The sequence below is a fragment of the Cyrtonyx montezumae genome, unplaced genomic scaffold (assembly GCF_038088225.1).
Source record: "Cyrtonyx montezumae isolate F1298 unplaced genomic scaffold, pur_monq_1.0 scaffold_13, whole genome shotgun sequence".
Classification (NCBI taxonomy): Eukaryota; Metazoa; Chordata; class Aves; order Galliformes; family Odontophoridae; genus Cyrtonyx; species Cyrtonyx montezumae.
Window position 1 is genome coordinate 6,709,705 of NW_027071859.1, and position 14,481 is coordinate 6,724,185.

The window sequence follows — 14,481 nt, forward strand, 5'->3', positions numbered from 1 at the left end:
AAAGATTTAGAACAAAATGACAGAATGAAAACTCATTCTCATCTGGCTTAAAGCTCACCCCCTCAACCTACCCAAATCTGATTTGTTTTAACGATATTTATTACATCACCAAAAAACAGCTTGGCATAGAGCTGGCATTATGCAGCTAATAAATCTGTTTCTTAGGAATGTGGTGAAATTTATACAAGCAATTATCTAGGTAAGTCTATCCTAGGCTTTCTCATCATTGCAATGTCTAGAGGGAAAACAATAATAAAATAATGATAACTACAATTATTATTTATTACTACTACAGCGATTATGGTAGTGCCCAAAGATCCCAATCACCATTTCAGTAATTAGAACTCATTTTGTCACGCACTGGTTCTTTGTCACTCAGCTACAGGCTGTTTCTATGGTGTACATGTAGAAGCAGCCTGTGCTTGGGATGTCAATAAAAGGTAATTGCATCACAACACCTACAGCCATGGGATATACGGAAGGGGAATGCAGCTCTTCCACTGACTGTGCTGGCTGGAGAGATGGGGATCTTACTCTGTTCCCAGGTGACAAGTGATAGGATGAGAGGTAATGGCTTTAAGTTGCACAAGGAGAGGTTCAGGCTGGATATCTGGAAACATTTCTTCTTGGAAAGAGCAGCGATGCAGTGGCACAGCTGCCCAGGGAAGTGGTGGGGTCACCATCCCTGGAGGTGTTCAAGGAATGTGGAGATATGGCACTGACAGACATGGTCAGTGGGCATGGGGGGATGGACTGACAGATGGACTAGATGGGTTTAGGGGTCTTATCTAACCTTAATTACTGTAATTCAGTCCCTGCCCGTGCCCTTTCAAAACTGCTCAGTTCATCAAAGCCCAGCACTGCACAAGCAAAAAGACAGGAAGATCGTAATCTGATACGCTCTTATGAATTCAAATTCATTATCCCAATCCAGCAGTGGCTAATCCTCGATGATTTAACTATCAGATATTTAAATATTTAAATAAATGAACTACTGATCCCTGGTGCAACCCGAGAGCACACTGGAGTCGGTGATTTGATTACTCTAGTTTTAAGGCAAGGTATGCTTTTGGAAACTGCCCCAAAATGACAGCTTTCAAGAACATCGCTCTAGTTCCTGTGCCATGGAAGTTTTTCTCCTTGTCTTTGATCAATTTAGCTTAAACTGGACCTTGTTAGATAACTGTTCCCTTTCACCTCTAAATTTCAACACAGTCAAGCCTAGACAGGGCTGCGAGATGTAAGTAAATATAGGTGGGTCGCACGCACCAGCATCTTCAGAGTGGTTGCATGACAGCTGCATGGCTGCAGATGGGTCTAGCCCGAGCAAGAGAGGTGATTAGTCTGTCACTCCTTGGATAACATTCACAGGATTTGTAGTTGTGTCTTGAAATTATCTGAGTGAGGAGCCCACATTACAGTAAATACAGATGCTGTCAGCGTGGGAGAGGAGCGAGAGGTTAAGTGATTCTGCACGGTGCCTTGGCAAGATGCAGCAGAGGCAGAAGCTTCATTTCTGTATGGTACTTCCAGGCTTGAAAAGGAGCCTTCCTGTCCTCCTCACTTGGGATTCTCTTCTGAGCAGGGCATGTGGATCTGTCCCACCTCGCAGAGCCAGCGTCCACCCTAAGCCACTCATCCTCCACACCCACGGCTGGAAACAGCCGGGCTGCAATTCCTTAGCACTGCTGAATAAATGTAGGCTGCAGTTCATTTACGTAGAAGCCCATACATTTTTGCTTGATGAAAACACGTTTTCCAAGGCCCGACAGCTGCAGAATTTGAAACCCAGCAGGCAGCTGTGACACGCGGGTGTGTGTGTGGCTCATGGAAAGCGGGGCACGGAAAGCAGAAGGCTCTTTCCCCTGCCAGGATTGCACAGTAATTATCAGTTCCTTGTTTAAGAGAAAATGTTGTCCATAGCATAATTCAAGCCAGCACCCAGGCAGTAAAAGGATGAAGAATATTTTATACTCCCGTGCAACCTCCCATTCCCACAGACTCCTTTAAATGATTTAACAGAAACCACTGGTGCTCCATCTACATACGATATACCTCTCCTGGCATCTGACACAAGCATCATATTTTTAACTCCCTATTTCTCCATTTCCAAAGAAATGTTATAATTTGTTTCCACATTCATTCTGCTCTACGGTGGAGCTGAAGCGTGCAGATGTAGAAATGCTGCCTTCTCCTCTCCTGGAGCTAAAAGCAAGGTTCTTAATAAGCAGGAAAACACGAAGGGGTCACCAAGAGTAGATTTTTCTTTCATCTGCTATTTCTCATTTTGGGCTTTTTACAACGTAAACACAAACCAGACAGTCTGTTTTCCAGACACCTAAATGCTTTTGCAGTTTTGTCAGACTGTTTCAGATGGATAGCGGCAGGTTTCTCTGTCTTGCATCCAAATGCTGCCTTTCTTCACAATGGTGTAAAATGCAGAATGACATCTCTGTCTTCAGTGTAGGTGTGAAGCAAAAGGAATCTGGTCCTTTCACCCTAAATGCTTTATGTCTCCCGCCTTCCTGTTCTGCCTCCAAACAGTGAGAGTACATACAACCCTATTTTAGAAAAAAGAAATACTTGCAAAAAGAAGCAAGGTATTGTGGAAAAGCAATTTGGCCACGAACTCACTGGCTCTGCTCCTTAGGAAAAGAAGGATGAACACAGCATTGCCAGATCACACTGCATCAAAAATGTTTGCTTTGTGACTGAAGCTCTTTGTGTATGTGACTTACTGCTCTGTGCTACTGGAATTAGGCAGTCAGTATGACTGCACGATTAGAAAGCATCGTTAAAAGGATATCTTGAAAAGATAAAGCTTGTGGGGCAGGGGCTGTGTATCTTTAGTAGCTGGCCACAGAGAAACAAAACTGAAGTCTGCTTATAAAAGCCATCCTTTTGGCCAAGAGAAGGCTTTTATGTCAAGTACTTCCTATTATTAATGTCATATTTGGTAAAGGTTCCAGCACTTTGGCTTGGCTTAAGGGGAAGAAAACAGCAAATTGAAACGTTCCGGTCTAGCTCTCTTTGTTACAGAAATATCAGACATTCCATTTATCCAGCAGCTGTACTTGTCTATCCCAAACACAGACGGAAAAAACGACGCCTCCTCATAGGATTTTCCATTCCTTCCTTCCGCACAGGACACACGCATCTTCCACCCATTTGTTCTAGGACAGATAGGAAGACACAGCACTTGTTCTTCTCCTCTCCCAAACCAAGAAGCTGTAGCTACACCATTGGCTTCAACAGGAAAATCTGAAAGAGGGGCATGCAGATATGGATCCTTACTCTCTGTTTCCTGTGTATATGTATATATATAAGCATATGTACGTGGCATCCAGACAAACACTATTTCTAGAAGGAATAGCTCATGTACTTCAGTCAAGTACCATTTAGGCGTCTTATCAAAGCTGGCTGACTAGACTTTCACTCTGGGCAACGAAAAATGAGCACTTCAAGAAGGCATAAGGTGGGATTGAGTTGCCTTCTGGACATTCCTGTCTTCCCTCATAACTGCAGAAGAACGCCAGACAACCAGATCAAGCTGAACCCCTGAAATAAGCAACGTAACACCCATAATAAATTTGTAGTCTAATCAAATTATGTCGGCTCTTTCTTTATTAACAGTAATGAAGGATGGTCTCCTTCTTCATCTCCTTTCTTAGACACCTATTTTATGGAGAGCTGATTTGCCCCCTGGAGAGTTCTGTCACCCCTTCTGAAGGCAACAGCAAGAGGTGAGATGGCAAGTACAGACTAAATCTTCCTTAGGTGCCAACTTTAGGCTTTTATGTTGGTGGACTAATAGCAAGAAACAACCATCTCTAATTGCTCCTGGGGGATCTCCTATCTCCCAGCACAGGGGTACCTGAACCATCAGATAAAGCTCCTCCTGTAAGCCTCCAGACTGCTTTTCTTCACTGTTTGTGCTAGAAATTAGACCTTTGCTTTGGGAAGGCTTGAGTTCTTAAGTACCCAAAACACAGGTGTTAGTTAATCAGAGGGCAAACTCAGGCAGACTGGAAGCAACTGTAGTTGGTGCTGCACTCAAAAGACACCATGGAATTAGAGCCCAGATCCCCATTCCAGCTGCTATTTATCATCCACTTTCCCCTGATGTCCTATACTGCAGTGATCTTGTATGGGTCAGAGTGAGAAGAAGCTGATTAACCACCTGATTATCCTACACACAGATGAAATACATCAACTTCTCTATAAGCTCTATGGCTGAAGGAAAAAGCAGGAGGGCCACAAATACTCAACCTCACACCTATTATAAAGTAGGCAAGAATGTTCACAAGTACTCAGAAAGAGATTACACTTCAAAAATGATTGTATGAAGAGAACTTATGGAAATCTAACACTCCTCAAATTATACCATACAAAACTGCTCTTGACACTTGAAGTTATTGCAGTATGTCCTGCTGTAGAAGCAGCCTTCAGCATGCACCCATCTTCACATGCCACCATCTGTCCTCTGCACCTCTGTTTTTTTCCTGCAGTGAAGTGCAGCAGAAATCTGGAACGTTTGACACCTGCTGTTCCTAATACCTAGGTTTTTTCAGATGACTTTGCACTGTAAAGGACTAAGAGTGTTTTATATGATCAGCTGCTGCTGGGAGGAAGAACATTGAGTCCTGGTTTAGGGTTGAGTGCTGTGCAGTTCCTAGAGGGGACTAGTTAACCCATTTCCAACACTGCAGTGCTTGGCACGGTGCTGAGCTTAGACTGAGGGCTGAACTAGCTCTGGCTCAAAAGTGCCATGCTTGTTTGTTTGAAGACAGATAAGTCACATAGGAGAACAACTTTTCTGGACCAGAATATGAGAAAGTAAGGGATCTCAAAGTGCATTCTCACTGTCAAATTTATCTCATAAATAATCACTAATTTTAGAGTTGTTCTGGTCAATCAAATCTAGTTCCCTACAGTGCACACTGAAAACACTGTATTTTTTCCTGTTAATACCGCAACTGCTCCTTGTCAAATAGCCTTGCTGCTGGGCATGTACCTCTAGTTCTATTCTGCTTTTTGTCTATGTTTTGTTTTTTTTTAAGGAGGGGATAATTGATCTTATTTGGTTTTGAACACTTCATTTTTATTCTTTTGAGACACTGATTGCTATTCCACTGTCAGATACCAAGCACAACACACAGCGGAATCAATGGCAGTACATGAGGTTAACAGTAACTAGCCCATGGCAAAGAACAGCTGAAGTAAGTACTCTAAAAGATGTACAATGTCTATTTTTTTCTGCATCTTTATATGGATGCACATAGCATCTTTGTGAATAGACATCTTCCCACTGAAGTTTCTGCTAACCTACTGGTGTCTCCAGTTGGAACAGCTTCAGAGTTTAACACTAGTGCACGCTAACTGAAATGGCTTTTATATTATATTTAATATAAAGAAATCTCATTTATTTTTCAAGAAAAAATGCTATTTCTTGTTTTGATTTCTATAATAATACGAAGAATGCAATATAAATCACATTAAGCCTTAAGCGCCATCTCAAGGGGGCTACTAATAAATATCATGAGAGGACTCTAGATGTGCTGCATTTATAAACATACTGAGTCTACTAACCACAATGATTTTATATTGTTAAGGGTATCATCCTAGAAAGCACGGATTGTCTCTCGTAACAAAAGACTTTCACTGACTTTATGGGGTTTCTAAAAGGACTAAGCTCTACACCGCAAACATCCTCTAGAAAGCAAGTCTTCAGAAATTCCCCTCTGTACTCCTAAGTTTATTGTATTGCAAAGACACATTTGATCAATTTACAGGGGAATATTTATTTTTCTCACCTGACATTTTTGCAAACTCAACTAGACATCAAGCTGCATTTTTCCCTATTCAAGCATCATCATCAGTAATAAAGGTATTTTTGCCTTGGATACACCTGTGCAACTCCATTAGCCTTCATCAAGGTTACATGTGTACAACTGAGATTATACTCATACATGGAAGGTAATTGCGGTGGAGAGTCCTGAATGTGGGCACAGATCGACCTCTGCAGTACTTATTGCTGATGATGATGTAAAGAAAGGAAAAAATGGTGAAGTTGGCAAATGGGTTAAACCTCACAATGTTTTTTTCCTGCATCACATATGAGCTTTGTGTGAACAACTGACAAACAATAATGCTGAAATCTAGGGTTTTGCTTTTATAGTCTCTTCAGATAACTCAATTAATTTTTGTTTGCTTATTTGTTTTAAATGAGTGCATACCAAAACAGCATTCAATGTAAAGTGTATCTCCATTTGGTAAGAAAATAATACAGCAGCAACATTCCTCTAAAAATAGATGCTGCCTGGTGACTTATGCACACAAGCAGATGTCTTTGTAGCAAAATGCAGATGACAGTCTTTGGCCAGTCAGTTTTTGGATTTCTCTAAGTTGATTCTAAAATCTTCTTTCCCTCCAGACTCTACACCTTGTCACCCTAAAAGCATATTCTCCAGACTTTACTATTAAATGATAATGAGCAGACAGAAGAGAAAGGACAGGAGAGATCTGGCATAGCTACAGCTAGCAATCATTAGATTTACAGAGGGGAAAAGACATGCTTCCTAGGCCAACATATTTTTTATGAATAATTGATAAGGCAGTCAGCACAGTTATATCATAGAAGTGTAATATATATCCATAATTATAAAACCAGCTTTGTGCAAAAGGACATAATACACTGAAAGGAGATACCAGCCAATATGCCATCCTGAAATAAAATACAGTCACTATTGTGTTAGTTGGCGAAATTTAAATACAGGATTTGAAGCAAGCAAAATGTTCTTTAATCCCATTTTTTAGCACAGTCCAGGCTCAGTCTGCTCAGGAAAATACTGCAAGGCAAAATCAGCAGCTGCATTAATTTGCTGATGATTGAGAGAAAAATGAAAGTTATCCTCATGGTTTTTTTTCTCCCTACTTGCTACTCTAACTTACTAATAATACGAGAGCACCAATTTATTCCTATGCAAGTATATGAAGCATACAAATTGAAAAATCAATGTAATGGAAAAAAAAGATTATCATGCACTGTTTAGAATCAATCAGCTAGAAACAGAGGGGGGAAAATGCAAAGGCGGAGACCTCATATTTAGAAAATGTATATATCACACCTACCCTAAGCTAAGTGTTTGTGCCAAAAAACTATGCTTCATCTAATACGCAGACTGAGCTAGATTTTGACCCGAAAAAAATGTCTTATTTTCCAATCTCTTCTGCAGAGAAATTCATCAGTTGTTTTTAATTCTTTCAAAAATCCCCGGATAATAAAAATATCAATCCCTTTGCCCATAAAAGGCACGCAAAAGCATGTAACAAAGATTTCAGGGTGAAGGGATCAAGCTCATCAAAATCTTTTATTAGCACGATGTCTGAGCATCGTTCCCCAGAATGCTGACAGCTCATTGTAGCTTGAAGGATAAACTTTTGTCAGATGTGACCGAGTCCCTTGAAAGCATGGACAGCGACAGTGTTTAGTCGGAGCCTATCAGCAGATCAGCTATGGAATCACTATTAGCAGATCCGTTTAAATCTTAGATCTCTCAGTGGTGGAACACTCTCTTCGGCCAAAACAGGCCTCTACTGATCAGAAATAATTACACTGTACGAGTCAGATGTGTAACAAATGGATCTGAGTCTCAGTTTGGAAATACATTCAGAGGAAGTGGAAAGAATGGCTACTGGCTCTGTGACAGGAGATTCAATCTTCATAAACCTGCAAGAGAGGGGAGGAAAAAAAAGCGACACAAATGCGCCCTACAAAAGAACAGAGCAGATCACAGCTGGAAGGAAGGCAAACCTTTTAATCAGGTCCTTGAAATACAAGCTGCAGGAAGCTAGAACATTTTGGTGGACTTCAAACTCTTTGCCTTCAACAATAATTTTCAGGTCTGTAAACTCTTTCGCTCTGCGTTGCTGGTTCAACTCCTTCAACATTTCTGCAGAACAGAGAAGACAGACAGTGCCAGGGTTCCCATTAAGAGTTTTTTATTTTTACTTTTTACTTTTCAATTTTTTCTTTTTTTTTTTTTTTTTTGTAAAGAAGTAGAGAAACAGGAAACAACTGATATTTTTGTTGGTAAGATCGGCTCAACACAGACAGTCAGAAGTTACAAACTTAATATATTAAAAAAAAAAAAGAAAAGAAAAAGAATAAAGCAGGAACCAGTAGATCTAAACAACAGAAACATACACAGAAAATAAGCAAAAACAATCCTAAATTTGGAAGGGTTAAAATGAAAACAAAATATTTAAGCATCAGCAAATAAGAAACACAGAGAATGCAATATCACAGAAAAGTTAAAATAATTCGTTATAATAAAAATCAAGAGCTAATGAATTTCTATCCAAATGCAAATAAGCTTTGAATATACTAGACTAATATTAGTAAAAATATGGTATTATGATGTAATATGAACTGGATATGGGTCAAAATAATAAAACCACAAGACCTGCAAAAATAACTTATCCTTAACATAGTAAGAATGTGTTAAGCCTCTCAGTTAACAGAATAAAATAGTACTTATAAATAATATATAGATTACATTGCATACAAAATTAAATGAATTATCAATGCATCTTGGAATATACCTCAGCTCTATAGATTACTATATAGATATACATATATCAGAATTAGTTTAAAAGCATCCTTATCATAAAAAATAATCTCACACAGAGAATAAATTACTGTCTTTTATAGTAATGCCCATTTTTTGCACTCCAAGGATTTTTACCATCACAGCATTTTTATTTTTTGGTCTTCAATGGCTTCATTTACAGCAACAATCAACTTTCACACATCATGAAAGAATTGTAATGATTAAAATAACCTATGAAAGTGTTTCCATCCTGCAATAAAGCACCTACCTTGCTTGATGCCTCCTTTTATAAAGCCTAGAGGTACTAACAGAATAGAATGATAGCACGCCACATCTTCACATGTGGACATGAACTGAGCAACCTACATGTTTTATAAACCAGTTGGACTTTTAAGGGTAAGCCTTCCCTCCAAATCTGTGGGCCAAAGTGGCTATCAAGATGAATAATATACTTTTCACCTAGGCAGTAGTCTGGCTGTTCAGAAGCTGGAGATCAGGATGATAAAAGAGCTGATTTTAAATACTAAAGGATTTTGGTTTTATTTTGTTTGCAATAGGTCAAGGTTCTCTCGTTTTCTCACTGTAACACCCTAAGCACATCCTTCTTCAGGCAGATCTGTAAATCGACATTCCTTTACATGGAGTCCAAAGACAAAATGAGCTGGCGTGTGTCACTAGAATCAAGTTTAAAGCCACTGTGTCACTATGCTGCCAAAGCACTGCCAAATGGCCTTATGAAATAGGGACCCAAATAACCTTTGTGCTCTCCTGTCCCCCAGTGAAACTCCACAAGAGAGAAGCACCAGCAGTTAAACAACAAGAAAACATACAAATATACAACTGTTGTGTTAAAACAAATTGAAGTCCTCCCAAGCCCCAACATCTGTGGTGCACATTTTTCAGGCCTAAGTAAATAAATGTCACCTTGCACATTTATGTCTATTTAATGGAAACACAGTAGTGTCTGAAAGGCTAATTATTCTGTGCTGAAATGGGTCAGTGCTCTCCAGAGAGCAAGCAGATCATTAGAGAGGGCACGGAAATAACAGCAGGTTGTGTCAGATCTATAATAGAGGAAAATAAACCACTCTGTCCTGTGGGTGCTATAGGAGGGGCTATTTTTAAGGAATTTATCTCAGCTGAAGCACAGTGATGCAGGCCTCAGTGAAGGACCATGGACGCTTTGGGTGTTTTACCTGATTTAGGGCCCAATTGTCTAGTTTTTTTTGGTTCACAGGAATGGCTCTATGTGTTCTCTTCGATGCAGTCCTCCTTTCAGCTTTGATAGAGTCGATTCTACCTTCGTAGTGTCTGGTACAATGGTTATGAGAAAAACAATGTTGATAACACACCACTGTTTTAGTTTTTGTGCTACTTGTTGGGTCAAACTTTGACTGCTGCATATTTTTTGGGGGACTGTGAAGGAAATATGTTTCTGTGCCTTTTCATGTATGAACGACTTTTTTTCCTTGCCCCACTTTCCCATTTTCACTTGGAGCTATTACATTTTCTTCTGGGCCAACGTGCTACCTTTTCACACCTTAAAGACAGTTACTTTTCCCTTTGAACTTTCTGACAGTCTCTCATGTCCTCTACTCAATTTCACTTCTTTTCTGTCATTCCTTTTCCAAATTTGCCCACCTACTGTCCTCCACCCACAACACTGGCATTTTTCCTATGTTCTCATTCAAGCTTCTTCTCTTTAGTATCAGTGGCAACCCTCTACAATCTTCCCTGCAGAAATCTTTCAATACAAAGGCTAAGTCACTCAAGTTTAAGATTACACTTAGACAAGAGGTTGATCTCCATCTCACCTCATTCCATTTCCTCCTTTTAAAGCTGATGATCAATTATTTTTGCTGTTCAAAGACAACAACAGTATAGCAACCACACAAATGGATCCTGTGCTCTGGGAGAGAAGAGGGTTTTGCTTCGCTCTGAATGGGCTTGGATTTTTTTGGAGGTTGGCTTAGGGTGAGCAGGCAGCAGAGACTATCTTTGACATCATGACTGTGGCCAAGATGGCTGAATAATGAGATCTGAAGCTCAGCCTCTCAGCAATGGATATTTTCATTAAAATATGCAAAGCACAAAACACAGGTCGGGAACAGCTGTGCAATTTGGCTCATAAGAAAGAAATCAGAACAAGCCCTAATCAGAACCTGGAGCTCCGTTTTACCATTTGGAGGACCTAATCCCTTCCTTTGCCCTGCAGTTGTCATGCTGCCCTCAACATAGAGCTTACTACACACAGTCCTGTGCTTTTTGCAGCTCAGTTTCTGAACCATAAAGAGAAGAGGCAGGTGGAGAGGAGAAGGAAGTCAGGAGACTGCATTGATTCATCGATCTTCCTAGCTGAGGCCCCTTTGTATTGCTAAATAACTAGCAGGCATTAGTATTGGACACAAGGTTATATCAGAACGGGCCCTCATTCTCAGAGTGTTTGTAATGCTCACACTGTGCTTACCCAGGCATTAATGATTTATGAGGGCTCAGGATGAGCTGCAAAACAAATTTTTTCACCAGGTAATAATGCCTGCCGATGAGTTGTAAAAGGAGAAACAACACAGTGCAGTCCTGGCAGTGAAAAATGATCCCAAGCATCTCCTGCTAGTCCTTCTTCTGGGCTCCTCCTCATTTCCAGCTTTTTCCTCAACGCATGGAATTCCCTGAAAGTCTCAGAAAGGGACGTGCTGCATATTTCCTATAGTTTATTTATTCCCCTGATTGTACAGAGGTTTTATTGTTCATCTGCTTTTTGCCTCTTTTTTTTTAGAAACATACAGACAAAAATGGAGTGTAATGACTGTCAAGGGTGTCAGTAGAGTGGACACTTGTGTTCTCTCTTCCCAGAGCATCATGGGAAATACCCATATGTCCACAGTAAGGAAGGAATAGGAAGGAATCCTCCTTCCTCCTCCCAGGTTCATATACACTTTGTGATCTCAGAAACCAAGCCAGTCCTTTCTGTCTTCTCCATCACTGCTGATGCTCAATCATTCTCAAAGGCTAGCTGAATGTTTTCCTCATAGAGAAGTACATAATAGACACCAGCATGTTCTTTCACAATTATAAGAGGTATTCTGCTGTAGAATCTGAAAGGGACTTGACCTGAAACCTGCAGCTGAACATCTCTGTGGAGCCTGAGAAAGGAAGTGCACAGTATCTTGCCATTTCAGCCTTCATTTCTTTGCTTGGGGGCACTTAAACATAATTATATTGAGAGTCTCAGAGACAATATGGGTCAGGAGGAACAAGTGACTTTCCTCAGATCACTAATGGAGAAGGAAGAGCTCAGATGCTTTGAATCCTGGTCCCCAGCTCCACCCACTGTACCACATTTTCTTCCTCTTATTTAATGGACAAATTACAACTGAAGAGCTCACAAGCCTTGGATCATACGTAGGACCAAGGATGACTACGGAATAGTATAGTTCAAGTAGTGGGAACATAAACTATATAGTAAATCTCATTTTTTTAATTGCTTGTGATTGAAGGTAAAAATGAAAAAGGAACTTATTCCCCAAGTTTATTTATTTTATATTTCAAATGCAGTGGAGACTGGATGCCCAGTCAAAGATTCTATCCAATGCACATTCCTGTGGCACAGTAGAAGCTCTCAAGTTTCTTTCCACTTTTAATGAAAAACTTTTTATTTCAGCTTAAATTCAGACCAAAGAGGTTTAAAGGGGGGCAGCAAGAGCCAAAATATAAAGAACTTTGAAATATGGCAGTACATTTCTTGCAAATGTTTGGAAAAAAATGAACCTTTTCTAAAACTGCAAAGGGTACTTGGTGAAACACCACTAATTATTCCTGAGAAGAGCATGCAAGTGATCGGTGCTTACCCATGCTCTTATGATTGGTACAGAAAATGTAGGGAGGCCAAGAAGTTACCTGACAGAAAATCCTATTACTTTCTTGCCTTGGAGATTAATTCCTAAGGTTATGCGCTAGTTATGAAAAATAAGCATTTTAACCATTCAGTGCCAGCACTGCAAACACTTGCATATAGATGGTGGGAGACTGTTATAAAAGCCACAAGAAATTAAGTTATGAAGCACAATATCTAGCTGTCAAATGGGAGTTATGAGTCATGGGAAAGTGCGTATCGTAGTGAACATGCCTTACTGAAGGACACAAGAACTCATGATTCTCTAGTAATTCTCAGAAGTTTCTCCTTACTGCAACACCCAAAGCCTAATGTGTGCCAAAATTAGATGCTCCATTTACCCTTGCTATGTAGCTTGAAGCAGCTGCAGGGAGGCAGTAACCGAATGCCTCGCTGCATCGTCAGGCCAGTCTGATACTGTAGGGTTACACATTTGTACTTGGCTTTGCAGCAGCTGAGACTGCTGTCTGCTCCACTGAGGCACCTTGACACCACAAACTCAGCCACCAGTGATGAACATCCTTTTGAGCCTCCAAGGATTATTGGGCAGGGACTCCATTGGTTTCCTGGTTGACAAACATCCCATTGGCTATGTTATCCTCCATGCAGTGTGAAGACAAGCACACATCTCTAGAGAAGAGCTTAAACTCGGGAAGGAGAACAAGATGTGAGTCCCTTACTCTTTTTTTTTTTTTTTTTTAATCTGTAAAGGAAGAGTAGTAGAGAGAATGGGGAATCATAAAATCATTAAGATTGGAAAAAACCTCCGAGTCTGATCATCCTCCTATCATCAGTGTCGGCCCCTGAACCACGTTCCTTAGTATCACATTTACACGTTTCTTGAACACCTCCAGGGACAGTGACTCAACCACCCCCCGGTATCCTATTCCAGTGCCACACCACAGCTCTGGAGAAGTTTATCCCAATATTCAACCTGAACCTTCCCTGAAGCCAGGTGGGAATCAGATGAAGATGTGTCAGATACTACCCCATCATCTTAAGTTTCCTTCCTAAATCCTAAAGATTGTATGTCTGGTTGTCTGGACAGTCTCTGTAGTCAAATACAGACATAAGTATGATTAAGCATGACCTGGGACAGAACGTTCTCTAGCATGGCTGCTCCTCCCCAGGGATTACTAAGGGAGGTTAGATAACCTGAGAAGAGCCACTCATTTATTTTTTTCACAGAAGGTGAGAAGTAACCTGTTACAGATAAATAATTTCTCCTTTTTTCTTTTTCTTTTTTCCAATTGAACTGAATTACAGTTTAACTCTGCCAAAGGCAGAAGGTAAAGTGGTGCAACAAAGCTGTGACTCCCTTGCGCAGGGTTTTTTATCTTAGAGATGGGGGGAGCCTGTCAGTGGGGGAGCTCTTTCATCCTGCATTGTAATGAAATGCAAAGACAGAAAATGACTTGGTTTAGTTCTCCTCTCCCAATTCCTATTGATTATGGGCTTTTCTCAGGATACCAGCCTCCTCCAAAGGTTCCCAAAAGCAATTGACTACTTGTGGCTGTCTCCTGAACATGATACATTCTGAAGCCCTTATGGCAGATGAAATGAACTGCTAAGTGCTAAACATGACAACAGGAGCACTACAGCCCTGACCAAAGGCTCAGCAAGTCTGTTCCCTGCAGTCGCTGCATCTCAGCTGCACTCCCTGTGAAGATAGGACATAGGCTGATAGAGGTATCACTGCTGGTAGAGCTACACCAACCCTGGAATAAGCCTACAAGAGTTGTCTTCTGCTGGGTTTTGTCAGCATGGAAATGTGAAATGCAAGGCATGATTTTTTTTCTACTCCAGAAACAGCTATGGTAGTGGCACTTCATACCGCAGACTAACCTGTCTGGATTTTAGTCTTACTGACACCATCACACACCTGTGCTATGAAAGAAAACAGTAACAGATGTTGGAGATAGGGAAAATATTTTTTAATTCCGTACTGAACAACACATATGTGGCTGTATATGATAA

At 40.5% G+C, this 14,481-nt stretch overlaps 1 protein-coding gene across 1 annotated transcript in view; it reads right to left on the minus strand.

The window, feature by feature from the left end:
- The window catches only part of KLHL29 (kelch like family member 29), a 393,606-nt gene that overhangs the window by 63,504 nt on the left and 315,621 nt on the right, over positions 1-14,481 (minus strand). The window contains exon 6 of the mRNA XM_065730651.1: positions 7,814-7,952. Coding sequence (XP_065586723.1) covers positions 7,814-7,952 — 139 coding nt within the window. The remainder of the gene's footprint in view (positions 1-7,813; positions 7,953-14,481) is intronic.